Source organism: Symphalangus syndactylus, chromosome 3, assembly GCF_028878055.3.
Source record: "Symphalangus syndactylus isolate Jambi chromosome 3, NHGRI_mSymSyn1-v2.1_pri, whole genome shotgun sequence".
Classification (NCBI taxonomy): Eukaryota; Metazoa; Chordata; class Mammalia; order Primates; family Hylobatidae; genus Symphalangus; species Symphalangus syndactylus.
The window spans coordinates 35785005-35799180 of record NC_072425.2 but is presented as its reverse complement, the minus strand read 5'-3'; the positions used below and the strand labels follow the sequence as shown (position 1 = coordinate 35799180).

Sequence of the window (14176 nt, the reverse complement as noted above, 5' to 3'; positions counted from 1 at the left end):
AGCCCCGTGGCCTTTGGTAGGATGCCACTCGCATCCCCTCCACGCCACCCCAACCCCTTTCTGTTTTGTAAATGTTTCTTTCAGCCTGGTTTTAACCACAGTGTGGGATATGTGATAGGAGCCTGGGTCCACACCTGAGACAAAGTTGTACAGGGGGCTCCACGCAGTGAAGGATAATCCAGGCTGAGATGCCAAGAGGTGATCTATAGAGAAGCAGAGAACCTCGGTCCTGGCCAGTCGCTGGCTGAGCACTCCAGCCAGGTTTCTGTGCAGAACACTAAGCAGAGATATTTCCGGAGACACTCAGGGAAGGGACCAGGTGAAAGACTGGCCTTGGTAATGCAGGAGGTGGCCCTGGACCATTATTCTTTAGCTGTCACCAGGAATTGTGATCCCTGAAGCTGCAAAAGCCTCAGGCATTCAGTTTGCATGAGCACTTTAACCTCCACTGAACCTGACGCCAGCCAGGGCAAGATAGCAGATCTTATTCCCATTTTTAAGAGGAAGAAACTGAGGCTTGAAGAAATAAAGGTTTTGGAAGTGAGTGCTGTGGCTTATGAATGGAAGAGCTGGGAACAGCCTCTGAGGCTCCGGTCTTGCCTTCAGGGCACCTGCCTCATGCACGCACCTTTTCTCTGTGTAGTTGCATGAACCACTACAACCTCTGACTTGTATCCACTTGGATAGCAATAGGTTCAACTGTATTTGGACCAATTGCCAAAGAGTGATCGCAGCTAGAGGTCTCTCAAAGAAAATCAAGAGACATATCTTGTGTAAAGCCTTTGTCATAGCCCATTCACAACTCAGGCAATTTCCTGAAATTTCAAACCAGCAAATGGAATAATATTTCCTATTTTCAAACTGCTAACACCGGCTATATGACATAAGGAAAGGGATGGGGACACTTCTATGTTTTTGCTCCTCCAAACTGTTCACTATGCTGGGGGGGCATCATTTCTCTCTATCTTTACAGTGGACTAATAGCTTATTATAAAGATGAGATTCTAAATGAAAATTGCCCTCAAAAATCTCTTACATTGCAATTAAAGTACAATGAACCTGATTTTATATTTCACTCATTCTCTCGCAAATGGTTGGCTTGTATTTTGGGGTCAAGTTATATAAAAACATGTTCTGGTTGTTGCTGTTGTTTTATGAGTACACACAATTGATTATGCAAAATTTAAATACATGCACCAGATGCTACTCAGTAAATTGATACTGAATTCCCAGCAAGTGTGGCTGCTCGCCAGGGCTTTCCACCCCCCAGTACCTTGGCCCCGGGGGACAGCGGGCCTTTGCCTTCTGACTTGTGAGGTGAGCTGACATTCTGGACCTTGGGGGACGGCAGCGGCACGGAGACTTGTGTGGCGGCAGTTGTGGTGTTTGTGGTTGTAGCTGTGGTCACTCCCACTGCCTCGGCCAGGTCTGGAGGGAGGTCGTCTTCATCACTGCGGTTACTAAAAGCACATGAAGCTCTGCTCATTACAATAATAAACAGGCTGTGAGGAGTGGACGGAGGATGGGCAGGGGTGGGAAGACCAGGGATGGGGATTGGGGGTTCCCAAACAGATGTCTACCAGATGTCCAGCTTGCAGGATCCAATACTCTGACTTTTTTGCCAAAACAAATTGGGGTGAATTTTCTGTCATTTGCCAGGGTGTTTTTCTGTTTTGTTTTGGTGGTAAAATATACACAATATAATATTTATCATTTTAACTGCTTATAAATATACAATTCAGTGGCATTAAATGCATTCACAATATTGTGCAACCATCGCCATTATCTGTCCCCAAAACTTTTTCATCAGTGACAACAGAAAGTCTGTATTGATATTGAACGATAACTCCCCAAGCCCATCCCTGCAGCCTCTGGTAACATCAATTCCACTTTCTGTCCCAACGAATTTGCCTATTCTAGGAACATCACATAAGTGGAATCACACACTCTATGTTCCTCTGTGTCTGGCTTATTTCAGTCACCACAATATTTTTAAGGTCCATCCACATTGTAGTATGTATCAAAATTTCATTTCTTTTTCTGATATAAAAATTCCGTTATATGGATATACCACATTCTGTTTATCCATTGATCTGTTAATGGACACTTGGCTTATTCCCACTCTTTTGGCTATTATAAATCATGCTGCCATGAACATGGGTGTACAAACATCTGTTTGACTCTCTGCTTTAAGGGTGGTGCCGGGGACTCCAGGCACACCGTCCCTAAGAATCTGCCGTGTAGAGCTTCTGGAGCCACCCTTGCATAGGGGTTGTGATTTAGAATGATGGCTGAGCTCAAGAGTGTAGATACAAGACCCATGACAGGTAGGCACCAGTGCAGCCTGTGCAGATCACTGGTAAGGCCTCAGCCCAGCACAGAGCCATGTGGGAACATGAGGCTGTGAGACACAGCTGCAGTGTGGATGAGATTGACTGAGGGGTCCCTGAGAAGTTTTAGATTATTCTGTGTGTGGAGAAGCCTCAAGGGAAGGACTTACGATTTATTACTAAAAAGGGGGAAAGGTGAGAATTGAATAAATATGTGGAAAAATTAATAATACATCAAGTATTTGGATCCACACAGATGACATAGGTCAGATGGGTTACACGTTCATTCACCCACTTAATTTTCACACCGACCCTATTACCATCTCCATTTTTCAGAGAATCAGATATTTAGCAGCTGATTGTGAAATTATTTGTTCAAGGTCGCATAGCTAGTTAAGTGGAGGAGCAGGGTTAAAATTTCTTTTTACCTCATTTAAAAAATTATCACCTCAATAGCATAGTTATTATTATTTAGTTTTATATAAAAGGCCATTTAAAAACCATAGCTCATTTTTCACAGAAGGGAGTCAACTGATACTGTCTAAAATCGAAAAAGACTCCAAATTCATAATGGTTTTTATCTTTTGTCTTAATTTAGATCTTATGGCCAAGAAGCATATCTAAAATTCAGCAAGTCTTCCAATTTTACCTGTTTCTAAGGTAAATTCATGATAAAGTCACAAAACAACAGTTTAATAAGTAAAATTTTACATACAGAATGATTTTTTGCTTTGAAGTTGTTTCTATTTTAACAATATATAAGCATAGAAACTCATCTAATGTAACAGTCATCAACTATGAACCCTGGTTATTTTTGATTCTGGGAAATTGGCTACTTTTCTCTTCTGTCTTGCCTATTTACTTTTTTTTCCTTTCTTTAAATATTTTAATTAACTTATAAATATTTTATTATTTAATTAAAAATTTAAAATATGAAACCCTTCACAAATTTGCATGTCTACCTTGTGCAGGGGGGCCACGCTAATCTTCCCTGTATGGGTCTAATTTTAGTATATGTGCTGCCAAAATGAGCACTATTGAATTTTTTTTAGACTTTTACACTATGTTTAAATAAACAGTGAAGTTATATTTCTGGAAAAAAATTAAAGAGCTCATCATTTTCTAAACATACTAGCTCGTATCAATAAAAAATGATACTTTTGGCTGGGCACAGAGGCTAATTAATGCCTGTAATCCCAGCACTCTGGGGGGCCAAGGCAGGCGATTGCTTGAGCACAGGAGTCTGAGACCAGCCTGGGCAATGTGGTCTGGTCTTGTCTCTACAAAAAATACAAAAACTAGCCAGATGTGGTAGCACACATCTGTAGTCTCAGCTTCTCAGAAGGCTGAGGTGGGAGGATCACCTGAGCTGAATCACCTGAGGCTGCAGTGGGCTGTGATTGACACTGGACTCCAGCTTGGGCAACAGAGTAAGGCCTTGTCTCCAAAAAAAAAGAAAAAAGACCTTTTCGCCTGCCTCAAACTCTCTGTAGAGCCCCTCTACTTCTCCCTTCTCACTGCATGCAGCAGCCACATTTTCCCTCCTTGTCATATTTCCGGGAAATCATGTGGCTGAGATTTTTGTTTGTATCTTTAAAAGCAGTGGTTTGAAGACTTGTTCGCAGCACCTGAATGTTACAATGCTTTTGCTGGAGCAACCTAAAATCTCACTACACCTTATTCCAGCCTAGGAACTAGAAATATTACAACAGCCAAAAGGGCGATGTGTGCATACAAATCTGCATCTCAAAAATGATGATGCAAAAAACATTTTCCAGAAAATCAGAGATCTGAGTTTTCCCATTTATATTCCTTGATCACGTGCCAACTTTATCAATATCAAAGAGTTAAAGAGATGGGCAAAGGCCGGGTGCGGTGGCTCATGCCTGTAATCCCAGCACTTTGGGAGGCTGAAGTGGGCAGATCACCTGAGGTCAGGAGTTCGAGACCAACCTGGCCAACATGGTGAAACCCTATCTCTACTAAAAATACAAAAATTAGCCGGGCGTGGTGGCACACGCCTGTAATTCCAGCTACTAGGCAGGCTGAGGCAGGAGGCAGGAGGCAGGAGGCAGGAGAATCACTTGAACCTAGGGGGCGGAGGCTGCAGTGAGCTAAGATTGCCCCATTGCACTCCAACCTGGGTGACAGAGTGAGACTCCACCTCAAAAAAATAATAATAAAAAAATAACAAAAAGATGGGCAAATGAGTGGTAACCAGTGTCAAGGATTCGAGAACTCTTCCTGGGACAGTAACAGTGGGAAAATCTCTCCATGAATGTTGCTATTTTCTACTAATGGGGAAAATGCTGCCATCGTTTGATTTTGAAAGCAGAATACTTTGGGGCAGCTTAAGAAATACACATGTAAGGCCGGGCGCGGTGGCTCACGCTTGTAATCCCAGCACTTTGGGAGGCCGAGGAGGGCGGATCACGAGGTCAGGAGATCGAGACCACGGTGAAACCCCGTCTCTACTAAAAATACAAAAAATTAGCCGGGCGTGGTGGCGGGCGCCTGTAGTCCCAGCTACTCGGAGAGGCTGAGGCAGGAGAATGGCGTGAACCCGGGAGGCGGAGCTTGCAGTGAGCCGAGATTGCGCCACTGCACTCCAGCCTGGGCGACAGAGCGAGACTCCGTCTCAAAAAAAAAAAAAAAAAAAAAAAAAAAAAAAAAAGAAATACACATGTAAAGTTCAAGGTTTGAAAAAGAGTGTCCTTAAAAGAGCCAGTTTGATTAACTGGGCATGGTGGCATGTGCCTGTAGTCCCAGCTACTTGGGAGGCTGAGGCCAAAGAATCGCTTGAACCCAGGAGGCGAAGGTTGCAGTGAGCCAGGATTGTGCCACTGAGCTCCAGCCTGGGCGACAGAGTGAGACTCTGTATCAAAAAAAAAAAAAAAAAGAGCGAGCTTGGTGAGTTAGTGAAATTTTCTTTCCTTCCAGGTTATATGTCAGCCAGTCATTGTTTCAAACATGATTATATCTCTCAAATGAGTGATAGTAACATTTTGAGTTTCAAAATGTAAAAGGAATGGCAAGTTCTGCCAGCTTTATCCTCGAGGGAAGCAAACTGTCGTGGCTTAATTATCCCCCTGAGATCATTAGGACTGTTAATTATTTGAACTTTACTTCTTTTGGCTTTCCTAGGAAATGCAGCTGACCAGAAGTTTCTATGAAGGATAATGAGGTGGGACATATCTCCCTTAATATTTCCCATACATGCCTCTTTTCCTTTTCACAGGTACAAATGGCAGACCTGAGATGGCTCTTAGAGAATTGCATCCAGAATCCCGTTTCCTGTCCTACATTTTGCACTCTGGGTACCCCCTAAACTCCATCTTTCCTCAGACACTTCCGGGTCCTAGAGAAGAAAGAAAGGGGACCTCATCTTATGGCCAGGGCATTGGGGCTTTACCCACATTCTATCATGTTAAACCCCACAAAACTCCTCAGAGGCAGGTATTATCTCATCCATTTTACAGAGGAAGGAAGAGAGGATCAAAGAGTCATTTCTCCAAGAGCTTACAGCTGTAAACTAGCTAGGGGCCTGACAGAAGCCTTTCCAACTCCAAAGCCCCCATGCTTTCCATTTGTCCAGAGAGCTCCCTGCAGTTACTCTCTGACCAATGACACATCTAGGCACAGTACCCATGCCATAGCTAAGGTCAAGAAATGAGAACTACAAGTTGGGTGCGGTGGCTCATGCCTGTAATCCTAGCACTTTGGGAGGCTGGGGGCTGGGGGGGCGCTGGATCACTTGAGGTCAGGAGTTCGAAACCAGCCTGGCCAACATGGTGAAACCCTGTCTCTACTAAAAATACAAAAAAATTAGCTGGGCATGGTGGCGGGCACCTGTAATCCCAGCTACTTGGGAGGCTGAGGCAGGAGAATTGCTTGAACCCGGGAGGTGGAGGTTGCAGTGAGCCTAGATTGTGCCACTGCACTCCAGCCTGAGTGACAGAGTGACAGAGCAAGACTCTGTCTCAAAAAAAAAAAAAAAAGGGAACTACCACTGTGATCAGTACTACAACTATTACTAGTACTCACCACCCTGATTACAGCAGTTATCTTTCTGCTTTGGATTATAATTATTTGTGACTCTTGTCTTTCCCTCCAGTAAAGTGTGAGTCTTTGGATGGGAATTGTCAAAGTCACTTTACTATTCCCCAACGATGCCTAGAACAGTGAGGTGCACATGCGCCCTGGTGATTCTGGGACACTTTGGGAAATGGCTCCTCCTACAGGTGTCAAAGCTCAGTGATTAGCTTTGGTTCTGTTGACAGACGGGGCTGTCTTTTCATGGATATGCCATGGAAAGCAGCTTCTGATGTGGGTTGCAATGATCCCCATCCTAGTATTCATGCCACTGTGTAATCCCTCCTCTTGAGTGTGGGCTGGACATAGGGATTTGCTTCTAATGAACAGAATATGGCAAAAGTTTTCGGGGCCAGGCATGGTGGCTCACACCTGCAGTCCCAGCACTTTGGGAGGTCGAGGTAGGCAGATTACTTGAGGTCAGGAGTTCTAGACCAGCCTGGCCAACATGGTGAAACCCCGTCTCTACTGAAAATACAAAAATCAGCCAGGCGTGGTGGCTCACACCTGTAATCCCAACTACTTGGGAGGCTGAGGCAGGGGAATTGCTTGAACCTGGGAGGCGGATTGCAGTGAGCCAAGATCGCACCACTGCACTCCGGCTTGAGCGACAGAGCGAGACTTTGTCTCAAAAAGAAAAAAGTGATGGGATGTCAGTTCTGTGCATAGGTTACAAAAGACTGTGCCTTTGCCTTGCTGTCACTCTCTCTGGCTCTTCTTGTGTGCTTTCTCTGATGGAGAAGGCTGGAGAGACCTATGTGACTACAGGCTGAGGGGCATCCTCTGTCCAACAGTCCTTGAGGACCTGATCCCTGTCAGCAACCATAAGAATGAGCCTGCAAATGAGACCGCAGCCCTGACACCTTGAATGCAGCCTTGCAAGAGCCCCTGATACAGAAGACCCAGCTGAGCCATGCCCCGACCCCCACTCCACAGGAACTGTGAGGTGATAAAGGTGGATTGCTTTAAGACACTAAGTTTGGGAGCAATTTATTGCACAGTAGTCAGTAATGAATCCTTATGCCAACTATGTAAGGTTTTCAGGGAGAAAGGGCTAGTCCCATTATTACCTAAATTGGAAATAAATGGAATTTGGGGGCTGCTCCCTGGGACTAGTCAGAGGGACTAAGAAGCATTGGTATCTAAACATTTAGTCATTGTAGTTGTTTTAATTGAAAAAGTTGCAGTACAGAACTCACAAACTATACTGTCTTGTTAACTTCCTCACTCGAGGAGGCTTGATTTCCGGCTTTTCCACAGGTGGCTGGGCAGTTTCCACACGAATAGGAATAGGACTTCTAGAGACACACCGAAAAACAGAACAATACCATCAAAAAAGGTTTATGGTCTTGTTTTAGCCATAGGGACTGCTTTCTCAGTTAATGTGTACCTTAATAACATTGATAGTCAAGAAATCCATTTTTTTGCCTTTCTACTCTACTTAGTTAATAATTATAATTATTTTTTAAAACCATAGAAAATCCAAACAGTAAGAAAAAAATCACAGGGAAGAAAATATAGCAAGTGGGGGAACTAAACTAATTGAGGTACCAAATAAAATTTCTCTGCTCCAAAGCAGCCACCCCTGCCCCCAACATGAGGGGTGAACCAGACTGAGGGTTTGGTTCATAACCAGGTTTTGCCAGTAAAATGAAGAGAAACCTATGGATAACCTGTTTTTAATGCCAAGTAATCTGGTAGCTATTCTATTTTAAACATAGCACAGACTATATATTTTTTTGAAAAAGATAAGAACCATACTATACTTTGTGTGAAAAATGCATAATCAGAAGACCTTTAGGACTCGCTGTAACACATTTTAATTCCATGTATGTGTGAAAATGCTAAAAATTAAGTTTCATTTTTATCTTTACCCAATAATTTATTTCAGGTAACCAATGGACCCTACTCAAAATAGTAATTTTAAGAAAAAGTTTTAATGCATTTTTGTAGTGGTCATGACTAATTTCATTTTTAAAAAATCAGTTCATTACATCCTAGGACCAACAAGGCATCAAAACAAGTTGAGGTCCTTGAAAGGGACCCCTGGCAAGTCAGCTGACACTTCTGGGTCAGTGCTCAATATGGTGATAAGTACGTGGCCAGAGCCTAACAAATGCATGTTGAGGCCGGGTGCAGTGGCTCACGCCTGTAATCCCAGCACTTTAGGAGGCTGAGGTGGGCAGATCACTTGAGGTCAGGAGTTTGAGACCAGCCTGGGCAACATGATAATACCCGTTTCTACAAAAAAAATACAAAATTAGCCAGGTATGGTGGCACATGCTTGTAGTCCCAGCTACTCAGGAGGCTGAGGTGGGAGGATCACCTGAGCCCAGGAGGTCGAGGCTGCAATGAGCCATGATTATGCTACTCTACTGCAGCCTGGGTGACAGAGTGAGACCCTGTCTCAAAAAAAAAAAAAAAAAAAAAAAAAAAGTATGTTGAATAAACACATGAATGAGAAAATAGAGGATTTGAGTCAATGCATTCTATACTCATGGTTTCCTCAAGTTGCGACTCCAGAGTAAAGGCAATGTGGTCCCCGAAGAACGTATAGTCTATTGGGGGAGCACATGAACTTGCTTGGGTGAAACGGTCAGCATCGGGGAAAGCTACGCGGAGGAGCTTCCTCTTTCCAGATGGAGCAAAGACCACAAAGATGAGAGGCAGAGTGGCGACCTAGCTGAACGCAGGGCACTAGAACTACTGTCTGGTGAGGTCTCAGTGGAAGAGCAGAGGGTTTTGACTGGAGGGAAAGTCGAGGCCAGGTCATATGGGGCCTCAGGCTGAGGAGTCTGCACTGAAGGCAATGGGCCTCAACTCTCTTAAAGGTTTTAGGCAAAGGAGTGGCATAGTCAGATTTGCATTTTAGAAAGGTCCTTAGAACAATGAAGAGGACCAGGTGAAATGGAGGACAGAAGCACCTTAGAGGATTGTGGGCAGCAATAGGCCCGGAAGACAATGAGGACTCAAGGTATAGTCAAGAGGAGAAGAGGACGGATGTGGAAGGTAAAATGAAAGCCAAATTGCCAGGACTTGGTGACCAATTAGATGAGGGAATAAGGTAGGAGAAAAGCAAGGACTCCCAGGTTTCAGGCCTGGGTGAGGGGTAGGTAATAACACCATTGACTAAGAATGGAAACCAGGTGAAGGTTAGTGGGGTGGGGTGGGAAGACATGAATTAAGTTTTTGAAAAGCCCTGGAGGCAGCTGGGTATGTATCTCAGGAGTAAGACAAATTTATACCAAGAACACAGATTGGGAATCATAAGGTGATACAGAGAAATGTTAGCTTTTATTTTTGGCATCAAGTATAATAATTCCCCAGAGCAGTGGTTCTAGATCACCTAGGTGCCTGTTAACATGATGATTCTTGTCTCTACTGGCACCCATCAAACCACCACCACGCACATTCATACAAAGGATCCAAAAGGTCCGGAGTAGGACCCAGGAGTCTGTGTCTGTGTTTTTAAGAAGAGACTCTCATGCAGTGGTCCTTGGACCCATTTTGGAAAACTACCCTAAGGAGACCCTGCTGGTGTTAGTAAACCACCAGGTGGCAATGAGGCCACCACCACCATGCCAAGAAGGAAAGAGTTCCTGTTCTCTGTGAGATCAGGGGAGGAAGGACTTCCTCTGGGTTTGGGGTGGTGGTGGCCTGGAAGCTTTAAAGAACATGTGTAGGAGATGGGAGGAGAGTGGATGATGAGAAATTACTTAATGGGTACAATGTACATTATTTGAATGATGGATATTCTAAAAGCCCTGACTTCACTACTGTGCAATCTATGCACAGATCCAAGTTACACTTGTACCCCATAGATTTATGCAAATAAAAAATAGGCTAGGTGCGGTGGCTCACACTTGTAATCTCAGCACTTTGGGAGGCCGAGGTGGGTGGATCACTTAAGTCAGGAGTTCAAGACCAGCCTGGCCAACATAGTGAAACCCTGTCTCTACTACAATTACAAAAATTAGCTGGGCACAGTGGCGCACACCTGTAATCCCAGTTACTCGGAAGGATGAGGCACAAGAATCCCTTGAATCTGGGAGGCAGAGGTTGCAGTGAGTCGAGATTGCACCACTGCACTCCAGCCTGGGCAAGAGAGGAAGACTCTGTCTTAAAAAATAATAATTAAATAAATTTTAAAAAGGAACTTATGTGGCTCCAGCACTAGCAAGAAGCTCAGCAGGCAAGGCACTTCAATGGGCCAAGGGAAGCTGGGCCAAGGCCAAGCTGGAGTTGCGAACAGAAGCCAGGTCCTGAAGGGCCTCCTGCACTCTGTTAAGGAGTTGGGATTCCATTCTGAGTGTAAACGGAGCTTTTAAAGGGCTTTAAGCAGGGGGATGGCAAGGTGAAGCCCACATGCTTGAGTGACAATCCAAAGTGATTGATTTCTTTGTTAATGCAGCAGGCAGAGATATTAAAACTGAGAATAAGCAGCATTTTTGAGGCTTGCAGAAAGTTGGTTAAGCCAGTCTTTTTCCATCTCTTTGGGCTCATATTCTCTGTTTTCTCTGTCCTCTGATTTTATCAGCTAATGCCTTCGTGAGCAATATTTCAAGGATAATGTTGATGCTATAGAGAATATCATTTCCCCATTCAGACAAGGAGCAACAGACCTTACACTAGGGTCCTGAAGACTGGATTTCTTATTGATATTTACAAACGTTGATTCCTCTTTTCCACCCTGTTAAAGAAAGTATTCAGGTTAGTCAAAACTGAATATGTTGGCATGCAAAAAATGTTTTCAAGTCTCTTACATTCAAAAGATTATAGAAATTGGCAAGTGGACCAAAGAGGTAGTTCACCAAGTACTCAATCAATAGAGAATCTTGCTCTGGTGTTTATATATGTTAACAAAAAATGTTTTCTTGAGTAATGGGATTAAGACAATCATTCAGATGCAATCAATTCTTGCATTCATGCTTTTATTGAACACCTGCTATGTGCCAGCTCCTGCTTGAATTAGAAAGGGATAGTGTGGGAAAAGCCAAACCCGCAGTTTAATCCCTCACCTCACAGTTTAGGTCAGGAATAATAATCAGCTCTATGTTCACATAGCACTTACAGTTTACAAAGGAATTTGGAATCTGTCCTTTCACATCAGCATAACAACCATAACAGCCTGGCAGGAATCACGTCATACGATTTTGAGAGAAACCTTGTCCTCCTCCCTCTGATGGGTCCCACAAAGAATGGTGGGGGAAGAAGAGACACCCACTCAGCCAGCCCGGCCAGCTGACCACACACTAGTGGTCAATACAACATGCAGAGGCCTGCAGTCCTCACGCCCATCACAACATACAGAGCTTGACCTCTGGTCTAAATACATATTGAGCAAAGATTTCAAGCCTACTGGCTTGGAGGACATGGCATTATTAGCCTGTCAAGATTGCCCACATATAGATCCAGTCTTACATCCTAATCAAAGCCTTTTTAATTTTTGTTTTTTATTTTTTATTTCTTGAGACAGGGTCTGTTCTGTTGCCCAGGCTGGAGTGCAGCAGCACGATCATGGCTCACTGAGGCCTTGACCTCCCGGGCTCAATCGATCCTCCTGCCTCAACCTCCAGAGTAGCTGGGACTACGGGCTCACACCACAACACGCAGCTAATTTTTTCATATTTTTTTGTAGAGACAAGGTTTTGCTGTGTTACCCAGGCTGGTCTTGAACTCCTGGGCTCAAGCGATCTGCCCACCTCAGCCTCCCAAAATGCTGGGATTACAGGCATGAGCTACCACACCAGCCAAAGCCTTTTTTAGAGTTAGCAACAGATAGTACCATTGGTCTGTTTGACTTCTGCTTCCTTTCCTTATACTCTCACTGTGCACTGATGCCAATAGGGGATTAACACTTAACCCCCTAGCAGTATACTTGGCTGTGCATCAACCTCCTCTCCCTCCATCGCAACCCCTCAAAACCCTCTAAACCATGGATTCCCAAAGCACGCTTCTGTGTTCCTATGAATTTCAGTTCTACAGGTAACAGTAGGAGCTACTTATGGCCAGTTAGGTGTGAAAGAAAGTAAAACAGGCTTCTTTCCTCCAGGACTTTTCAGAGCCTATAAGAAGCTGATGTGCACTGGGACTGCCCCATGGGATTTCATGTGCAGCATTTCCAGAATTATCAGGGAGCATCCCATGGGGCTTGTGTTCCTTATAACATCTTGGGAAACACTGCTGTCAAATTACTGACTTCACACTCCCCTGCTTTTTTCCTGCTATGTCTTTTCGGCTAGGAAATGTGTTCTTACCTATTTCTCATCTCTTCCCTATACTTTACAAAATAGAATATTTTCAAGATACTGCACTTCTCCAATGGAGCAGAAATATGGGTCCTCCACAGATAATACCTGCAGCATGGGGTTATTGGGAACATGTTACAACTTTCTAATGTAGATAATTACAGCTTTGTAAATTGCAAAATATGTGTCAGTTTTGTTTGTTCTGTGATAGTATAAAAATGGCATACCTGAAATCAATGAAGGTAGACTGAAAATAAAGAATTTGTGACTATAACCTTGATATTCCTGAGTTTGTGATGGGAAATAAACCTGACCATCCTCTAAAAAGGGCTACCTCTGTTATCTGTAAGCAATCAGTGCCCCCAGCAATTTCATCACGCCACAACTGTGACTACTGTTGTCAGTATCTCCGCAGTGGTAGGGCAAGGCATTGCACCAGGTACTCTGCATAGATCATCTCACGTAATCTTCACAATAACCTGATAGATGTTGTTATCTCCATTTTCATATGAGAGAACTAAGGATCAGAGAGGTTGACAAACAAGCTTACGGTGACATTCTTGATCAATCACAGATCAAGGTTCAAAGCCAGACTGTCTGACTTTGAAACTTTTGTGCTACATCTTACTGCCCCCTGTTTATATCACAACCCCCAAATAAAAAGCATTTTGTAAGCTTTCTCTTGACTTTCATGGTATGTTCTGGAAGGACCTAAATTATTCAGATTGCTACATATATAAATGGAAATAATAATACAAGAGATTACTGAGTATTTACTTTACCCTTGGCAACATAAGCATATACATTAGGTTTATAAGGAATGAAGAATATAGTTTTTAAAATTTATTTATTTTTTACTTTATTTATTTGTTTATTTTTTGTGAGATGGAGTCTTGCTGTGTTGCCCAGGCTACAGTGCAGTGGAGCAATCTCTGCTCACTGTAGCCTCCGCCTCCTGGGTTCAAGCAATTCTCCTGCCTCAGCCTCCCGAGTAGTGGGATTATAGGCATGCACCACCACACCTGGCTAAGTTTCGTATTTTTAGTAGAGACAGGGCTGTGCCACATTGACCAGGCTACTCTCAAACTCCTGGCCTCAAGTGATCCACCCACCTTGGCCTCCCAATGTGCTGGGACTACAGGCATGAGCCACTGTGCCCAGGCTGAAGAAATAGTTATATATTTTTCTAATGAAATCATGGACTGCAGCTTTTTATAATATTTCCAGGACAAGGATGACAAGTGGGCTTCTACCTGAGTGCCAACTCTGATCAACAGGTGGTACCTCCTTGGAATACCCACCAGGTAGAAAGTGATTCTGAGGCTGCATTTAGGGTCACAGGGAAAGAGTCATGGTCCACCAGGGATACCTGTTATGAGTTGAAGTGGGAGAATTTATGGCAGCTATTAAACTAGCAACTTTTTTCTCCAAGTCCACCTTTCAAACATCTATTTTATGGAGCTGGCCCAGAGGCCTGCAAATCTCGTGTCTGCTTTGCCAGTTGGC

At 43.8% G+C, this 14176-nt stretch overlaps 1 protein-coding gene and 1 non-coding gene across 7 annotated transcripts in view; both read right to left on the bottom strand.

The window, feature by feature from the left end:
* The window catches only part of EPB41L4B (erythrocyte membrane protein band 4.1 like 4B), a 149237-nt gene that overhangs the window by 20579 nt on the left and 114482 nt on the right, over nucleotides 1-14176 (bottom strand). For 4 of the 6 annotated variants that reach the window (XM_055271559.2, XM_055271553.2, XM_055271558.2 and 1 more), the window contains 3 exons: nucleotides 11045-11112; nucleotides 7622-7720; nucleotides 1274-1460 (listed from right to left, as the gene is read on the bottom strand). In XM_055271559.2, the coding sequence (XP_055127534.1) occupies nucleotides 1274-1460; nucleotides 7622-7720; nucleotides 11045-11112 (354 nt within the window). The remainder of the gene's footprint in view (nucleotides 1-1273; nucleotides 1461-7621; nucleotides 7721-11044; nucleotides 11113-14176) is intronic. The other 2 variants (XM_055271557.2, XM_055271554.2) reach the window with 1 other exon arrangement.
* LOC129479913 (U6 spliceosomal RNA) lies at nucleotides 3257-3365 on the bottom strand. The gene has a single exon (XR_008656842.1). It is a non-coding gene; the product is annotated as a U6 spliceosomal RNA (small nuclear RNA).